General features: G+C 35.1%; 1 protein-coding gene across 6 annotated transcripts in view; it reads left to right on the forward strand.

Annotated features, from left to right (window-relative positions):
* The window catches only part of MAP3K7 (mitogen-activated protein kinase kinase kinase 7), a 44,937-nt gene extending 39,646 nt beyond the window's left edge, over window positions 1-5,291 (forward strand). For all 6 annotated transcript variants that reach the window (XM_082300831.1, XM_082300832.1, XM_082300833.1 and 3 more), the window contains 3 exons: window positions 1,712-1,773; window positions 2,310-2,425; window positions 4,429-5,291. In XM_082300831.1, the coding sequence (XP_082156957.1) occupies window positions 1,712-1,773; window positions 2,310-2,425; window positions 4,429-4,609 (359 nt within the window). In that variant the 3' untranslated portion in view covers window positions 4,610-5,291. The remainder of the gene's footprint in view (window positions 1-1,711; window positions 1,774-2,309; window positions 2,426-4,428) is intronic.
* Window positions 5,292-8,301: the final 3,010 nt, after the last annotated feature.

Genomic DNA, 8,301 nt, shown 5'->3' on the forward strand with positions numbered 1-8,301 from the left:
CCTTTGTTGCTTTGCCTGACCACAGTCAGTGCTTGTCACTCATAACTTCCCCAAGCCTTTGCCCATTGCAACAGCCCACCCTGTGCCCTCTTGTGCAGCATGGATCCTGAGCTGCTTTAGGCAGTGAGCACTAATGGGAATTGCTGCCTCACATCGGAAGCAAGCTCTTACCAGTCAATAGTTCATTGGGACCTGAAAATTGCATATCATAAGCCAGTGCAACAAAAGTTTGTGCCAAGTTTTTGGTCTTAAATGCAGCACAGCACTGGAGCTAAAATTCAGGTCTGTTTTCTGGCCCACAGAAATCACTCTCCTTATACTCAGGTAAATACAGAATGTGCCACATGTATACTTTTTCTTGCTAGGTTTATGTAGGCCATGCACAAAGAATTGTTCAAATTTCTGAAGAGAGAAATAATTTTGGTTTTCTGTAAAAGATGCTACGTTTATAATTTAGTGAAGCAAAGTGTTAAAACAAGGATGCAGCCAAATCTGGTCAATCAAGGAAAATTTGCAGTTCTGTGACATGGTGGTGAAACACTCAGGAATGTCATCCGAAGTATTTACATGTATTGATGTATTTCTGAAGCATTGCAATGATTCCTTCATTGTAGCAGTATTCATATATGGCAATAGTCTAATGTAGGGAAGGACTTCTCATGTTGATTGCATTTAAGATACCATGGTGATTAAGTCTCTGGTTTTAGGGTTGTTTTCTTTTTTTTTTTGTTTTTACCACCTTCCAGTTTCCTTACAAGCATACACTTAACTACTTTTTCTCCATTCCCACCCTCTTATTTCTGTTTCCTTTTGAAGCTGCTCTTGGAAATAGCATAGTCTTTGAGGGCAACACCTTAGTTTCTCTACCACGACTACTCTGTGGCAGGTGCTTTTGGGGTATGGGTAAGCAGCCCCTTTTTTTTCCCACCTACCCTTCTCCATATAATCCTCTAGTAGCGATTATGCGGCTGTAAAATCAGTAGTTTCTCCGTGTGTCTTTACTCCTGTGTCTTTTAAAGCTTAACAGTAACCTCGTGATCCCCAGATTGTGGGCTACCAAAAGATTTCAGGAACATACTAAATCTGTAATGAAAGCTCTAGAGAAATCCAGAGTAACGGCAGTGTAAGAAGAGAGCAGCCATGCCTGGGAGACAGATTGGTTATTGGGTTCCTTGCTACTTACAAAGTATCTATACAGAGCAGAGGAGATGCCCTAGAGCATGTTGTGAGGAAGATACTTAGAGACCTCACTGGGAGCAGGTTTCAAAACTGAGCAGGAGGTTGTGCTTATTTTACTTTGGCAGAGCTGATTTGCACAGCTTCTAATTTTAAAGTCATTAGATGCATGGGCTGGCTGGCTGATCCTTCATAAACAAGAATGAAATGGCAATTTTTTTATAAACAGAAATGATTGCAAACTGTACAAAAATAGTATTTTTAAAATCTGTGTGCTGTTACATGGCTTCTCGAAATGTAGGTTGATAACCATAATTTTTATTTCTTCTTGATGTGATAGACCATACTTTTGATGTTCTTAACTATCAGAAAAACAAAATGATTCATCTGCCTTGGGATTGGAACGCTGCTATTTCCATCTGCCTATCCACATTCAGATTGTGTATTGTGAAATTACTTAGAATTCTTGTTTTTATCCTGTAAGAATAGAATTAACTCTTGAAAATACATTAACATTTTCTTGGTATTGTTACAGAGACCAATGGGTCAGATAACTCCATCCCAATGGCATATCTCACATTAGATCATCAGTTACAGGTAATAAATATACACTTCATTAGATTCTCAAGTTTGCATTTTATTCTAACGTGTGACTTTGGGGCTGCAAAATATAGTGCCACATATCTACCTGGGTTTATGTTCTGTCTAATTTTTGACCAAGGCTAAAAAAATATATTATGTAATCTGAGATTAGTTGACTCAGGTTTGATCAAGCTATTAAAAATAAGCCCTGGGAAACATGATCCCTAAAACCAAATGTAAGCTGAGTTTGACTGTCAAAATAAGACATTATTTGCTTCAATGTTACTGAATCAAATTGTTGTATACACTTTATTTTTTGTGTGTGGGATTAAACACTGCCTTGATTTTTGTGACAAGTGTCAGATTAAAAACTTCAGATTTAAGTAAACCTTGACATTGGTGCAGTAATATTTTCCAGGGCATGGTTTGGCACTTACTTTTAAAAGCTTACTGTTTTTAAGACTGTTATAAATACACTGCAGAGACATTCTAACACACTATTTACTTAGATATCAGTTCATTAGTCTTTAACATGTCTGATTTATTTTCAGCCTCTAGCACCATGCCCAAACTCCAAAGAATCTATGGCTGTGTTTGAACAGCACTGCAAAATGGCACAAGAATATATGAAAGTTCAGACAGAAATTGCATTGCTGTTGCAGAGGAAGTAAGTGAAATGTGTTTAACCTTTTATGTTCTTCTATGTGTTTCCTTTACACAAAGTCTGTGTATAATAATAAAAATACATAATAAAAAGTAAATAATAATCACTGTGACTGTTAATTCTGGCTTTATGAAGTAACATTTCATAGGACATAATTATTTTTTTAACCTTAAACTCAGAAATACTGAGCTGCTCAGTACAGTTGAAATATTTAGAGCAGGTAATTGAAAGTTCTAATTAATATTAAGACTCTTCTGGACAAGTCCTACATAACGTCGTGGCAAATCTCTGTATGTAACAAACTGGTAATGTTTGTTTCATCTCAAATGAAAGACCTGGACTGTTAAAGAACCTTTGAATTTTATTTGCAACACTGTCACTTAAAATATTTTCAATTGTAGTTTGTAGATAATCATTTAGTTAACGAATTATAGACTTTTGAGTAATGTGTCAATGTTACTCATTTTGCAGTTAGTTTTAATCATATATCTGACTTTTGTCAAGCACTGCATTTACAGCAATATTATCAACACTCATATTTTTCTACCATGGGTTTAAGACCTAAAAGCTGTTATGTACCTTCTCCTTGTGCACTGGAAATAGACTCTTTCTTCATGCATTGTTTACATGTATAAGTAAAGCAGCTGCACGAATTGTTGTATTTGATCAAAAGTTATTGCTGATTCAGAATTTGAGTTCATAACAAGTTTGTTGTACTCTGTTTCCTGATGCTGGGGGCCAGTGTCTGAGCCACTGCAGGCGAGCAGCTGTTAATAGGGAGCTTGCCTTGGTATTTCTGGATTAGCTAATGAGAAAAATGTGTGTGTAAACCTTTTGTACAGTAGAAATAGCCTACAGAAGGGGGGAAAACATTACTTTAAGATTGAACTCCTATCACATATTCACTTTGGGCTTAGTATTCTGAGAACAATTTGGTTTTTTCACATGTAACTAGAATTTTTAGATTTGATGAGGAGATAATGAAGCTAAAGATAATACTTTAATTTTATTTATGTTGTCCCTAAGGGCCAGTAAATTATTTTAAATATATTTGTTTCAAAACTCTTAATTCTCTGCTTTGAGATTCCTACTTTTTTTTTTCTAGGAAGTTTGTATTCACATTTCTTCCAAACTGTTTTTTCTTAGTCAGAATGTAATTGTCTGTAGGCATTAAAACAAAAAATGATGTGATGGATGAATTTAATGCTGGTTAAGGTAGTTACTAGTTCAACCCTCATACAATTATTAAGTTTTATTTAACTGTAATTAAAAACCGTATGGCAATGATTAATTAACATGAGCTTTCTCCTTTGCTATTTTGTTGCAAAAATATTGCTGGCAGCTTGCCTTCTTGTCACCTCATAACAAAATAGTAAAACAAACTGCTACATCAGTTTTACAGAATAAATTATAGGAAGATTATCGCTGTGTTTGGGTCTCTAAAATCTTTGCTAGAAAAACATATTGAACATATTATTTACGGCATAAATAATGTGAAATGTCATTTACAGAAGTAATTTCCTTGATTCTACTTTTCCACTGCTTTGACAAGTTCAAGTCCAGATAGAAAGTATAGCACTTCACTAAAAAGTTACAAAAATTACTGCAATTTTGTATTTTAAGTTGCCTTTTAGAAATTTAAAATGTACATATAGATACCTAAAATTGCAGTTGAATATATTTATGAAATATTGTGTGGCTCCTTAGATATTTTACTGTGACCTGTAAAACTACATCTGAAAGACATTATCTAAAGGACAGTTTTAGAGACTGAGGCTCTGTCGTTCAGCTATTTTAAAGTTTAAATGTGGATTTGATTTGGAAGGGAATTTTTCCCCAGACTACATTAAAGAATAACATTTCTTTTGTCAACTTCTTTTAAACAAAATATCACCAGCTGTGAGTTTAGATTGATAATGAAATACTGATTTGAAACATATGAAGTCATCTACACACAAATAGAAATAGAATATAAATGACAATGACTTTTTTTTTTCTAATTTCAGACAAGAACTAATAGCAGAACTGGACCAGGATGAAAAAGACCAGCAAAACACATCCCGTCTGGTACAAGAACATAAAAAGCTGTTAGATGAAAACAAAAGTCTCTCAACATACTATCAGCAATGCAAAAAACAATTAGAGGTCATCAGAAATCAGCAACAGAAACGGCCAGGCACATCATGATTTCCTGGGACCTTTCAAATGAAAAATATGCACAGAAAAGACTGATTTTTTTTTTTTTTTATTGTTATTATTATCCCTTATTATGACAGCTCATGAGTGTTAGCTTCTTGGTGTGATCTGTACTTGTCTGCTACACTTAACATCATTTTATTTTCTTTTTCCTAGGTGGACATCCAGTTCAACAGGTTGATTGAATAGGGTGAAAAAACAGTGACTTGAATTAACCAATAGCCCTCAATTTAAAGCAAGAAGAGTGGCTGTTTGCATGCTCCTTGTGTGAAGGCTAGCCTAACAAGTGTTGAGGAGGCTGCTAAATTGTGAGACCTTATTTTTAGTTTTTGGTGTTACCTCGGTAAGAGCAAAAAAAAAAAAATTTCCTGTTCAAGAATGGTTTTGTTCCAGTGTCTCATCTCAAACTTTATTATTATGATGATTATTTTCATAATAAACTGAAACATGCACCAAGCTGCAGAGGTGATGTTGGCTGACCAGAGTAATTCATGATGCATTAGTGATGCCTTGTACCTGTAGACATAGTGTATTTTTTCCACATGCAAAATGGTAGGCAAACTGATGCCAGCATTCTTGGTTCAGTGCTTGATAGCCCTGCATTTTGACTATTATATTTCTTGTAATCTTGCATTCATAAAATATTTGAAGTAAAAGGCTGTATTTTGTTTACTTTCTTGGTGTGAATGACATGCAGTTTCATTTAAATACTGGGCAAAAGTTAGGAAGGTGATCACTGGACAGAGTTGGTCCCTTGTATGAAAGAGAAATAATCAAAAATATGTAATAGCGTGTTTTAAACCTTTAAAACTGTTGTCCCTGTAGCATCTTTGGAAGGAAATTCAGAAAGAAAATTAATACAGAACTTGAAATACTTGCTCCCTTTATGTTTTTGCTCCCTTATTGATTTTGTTTTAGGAGGTTTTTTTTTCTTACAACTTACTTGGTGAAAAGCATTTACTTAAATGTAAATAAGTTTGTTTTAGATAGGATAGGGAGAGAAGAGTTTGGGGAAATGAATTTATTTTAAATAGCAAATTATAAAATGGAGTTGAGTATGCAAATAGTGGAAACCATTAAGAAAATAAGGGAAGTGGCTTAGATCTCCATCAGGAATCTCAGTTATTCCACTCATTTGAACATAGCTCAAAGGAAGTTCATCACAGAATGCCTGCTGCCTTTGTGACTGAAGAATTGCATTTAATGAACTCAAGTGGAATATGTAATGCTCAGTGTCATTATTTACCATTATTACATCGGAGAAAATAATTACTTGTTTACATTGCAGATTGATTATTTGGATTATGAATTAACTTCTAACTGGTACAAAAATGAGGCATTTCTAAATATAATGATATATTACTCCTTACATATTTATGTAAGTTCTTGATGTACTCAGTTACAGGCAGGGTTTTAATAACACTTTTTTGCAAAAGAAAAATATGAAATTGAAGTTTAGCTGCTGAGCCCTATAAATAAAAGAGAAGTAATCTGAAATTTGAAATACACTTATTTCAAATGAATGGTTATTCATGAGAGCCCATAAGCAGAACTTGGAAAAATCTTAAGGGGAAAAGCCTTACACTATTTTCTCTTTCCCTTCCTGCCTACTTGATGAAAACCATTAATACTGTTGTGCTTATCTGTGAACAGCAAAGATGATGAACAACTTACTGAACATCCTATCTTGAAAATAAATCTATTGTTGGCAAACCTTTGGGAGTTAGAAACCTTTCCCTCATTTTATTTCAATAAAGGAAGGGTTCTCATTCCCAAAACCTTGCAAGATAATTTGATTAGTTAGCTGAAACTGATATTGGGATCAACTTAAGGGCACACATATTTATAGCAAAATGAATTGGGGGAGAAAATAACTCTAGTATTAGGAATAGCACAAGTTATCCAAAGCATTGCTGTTCACATACATCTGTCTACCTACCAAAATGGAGACACTCAGTGATCAGCAGCTTACTTAACATGTGCTGAAGCATTAAGTAGAGCAGCATAAATACTGATGCTCAGCTTCAGAGGTATTGATAGTTACATACACAAAATGATTTACCAGGACAGTTTTTACATTTTGCTATGTAGTAAAAGAGATACGTTTAAGGTAAATCGGTGTTGTATGTAAAAAGTCACTTTGTGGCAAGGTTTGAATAGTGAAAGTGAATGCAGTGATAAATTAATGATACAAAAGTAATTTCTAGCAGTTGCTTATGATTTTTCATGGCTTACATTAAAAAGGGTTTCGGATTATAAAATAAGTGCTGTGCTACCGTGCACTGTTGGCTTCAATCAATAGTTTGGTTTCATCACCCTAGTAATTTTCAAAGGGAATTTGGAGTCTGACCTTTTACCTTCGAATTGTCCCTTTCTTAATTCCACCAAAAATTTAAAAAATACTTACCCAGATTTCTCACTAGATTTTCCTCCACATGACAAAATTTGTTTATCATAAAAAGACCTGTAAGGGTAAAACACAGCAGTTTGGGCTCAGAAGAGTTTAACAGCTTAACTTTCAGTGACCTTTATTGTTTTCACAAGGCTCTTGTTTTAAAGTTGTTTACAAATGTACTTTCATTTTTCTGTTAAACTATTTGGACTGTTCAGGAACTTTTTTCACGTACTCTTCTGTCCAGTTAAAACTGTTCCTCTAATAATGGAGATGAAACATCTAGTTTTGGCTGGGCACTGCCTTCTCAGAAAAGGTAACAGGCTCTGCTTTTTGTTACAGTCTGTGTTCTGTAAGATATTGTGCAATTGAAATATGCTTCTGTATACTATGCAGTTCTTCCAAAAATGCTTTTTTAGCCTTTTTGGTTTGTTATTTTTTCTGATGAGGAGTTGAAGATTGTAATTCAAAACTTGTACATAAAATGGTGAATGATTTCATATGATTCAGGAATGAGCAGTGTGGCTTTCTGTTACAGCGTTTTACTGCTTTGTCAGGAATCTAATTAATAAAAGCTGAGAGACTTCCACAAACATGTAGTAATGCCCCAACGCTTGCCAGAGCATCCGTGATCTCTCATGGAATCCCACACTGGGTGGAAGATAATCATTGTGCAGTTGTTCCCACTGCTGAAAAAAATTCTTCTGGTATGAGCTCGTCCCTTCCTGTATGCAGAACTAGGGTGTAGGATGAATAGTCTTACTCATAACTGAGTATAAAGATATTTTAAGAATGCCACATCTTCCCTGTGGATGTTCTGCAAAGAGATAAGTGCTCGTCTCCTGTTGTTAAATTCAGAAAACTTCCATTCCCTGGAACTTCTCTGTTTTGTTCATAGTGGATGTTACAATTTGAGAGGTTTCATTGCCATAGCAGAGACAGGGATGACCCCTATAAGTGTCTCATTGCCTGTGAAGAACACAAAATTGTGCTTCCGATCTGTTCTGAAGTGTTCTGAACAACTTGACCCTTTCAGGTCCCATGCTGCAACTTGCAGGGAAAGTTTAAAAAGAACAAGGGGAAGGAAAAAAGGTGTGGCACACCTAATCCTTCAGAATACAGCTATCCCTGGTGAAGTGGTTGATGAGGAGGATTTTAGGAAAGTAAACCCATGTAGATAGATGTATATGCAAATATAGACACAGTGTTACATACTCACATGTTCTTACCTACCTGAAACGAGGGTGGAGCCAGGTGGGGGTCGGCCTCTGCTCACAGGCAACCAGTGCCA

This window comes from Coloeus monedula, assembly GCF_965178545.1.
Source record: "Coloeus monedula genome assembly, chromosome: 2".
Classification (NCBI taxonomy): Eukaryota; Metazoa; Chordata; class Aves; order Passeriformes; family Corvidae; genus Coloeus; species Coloeus monedula.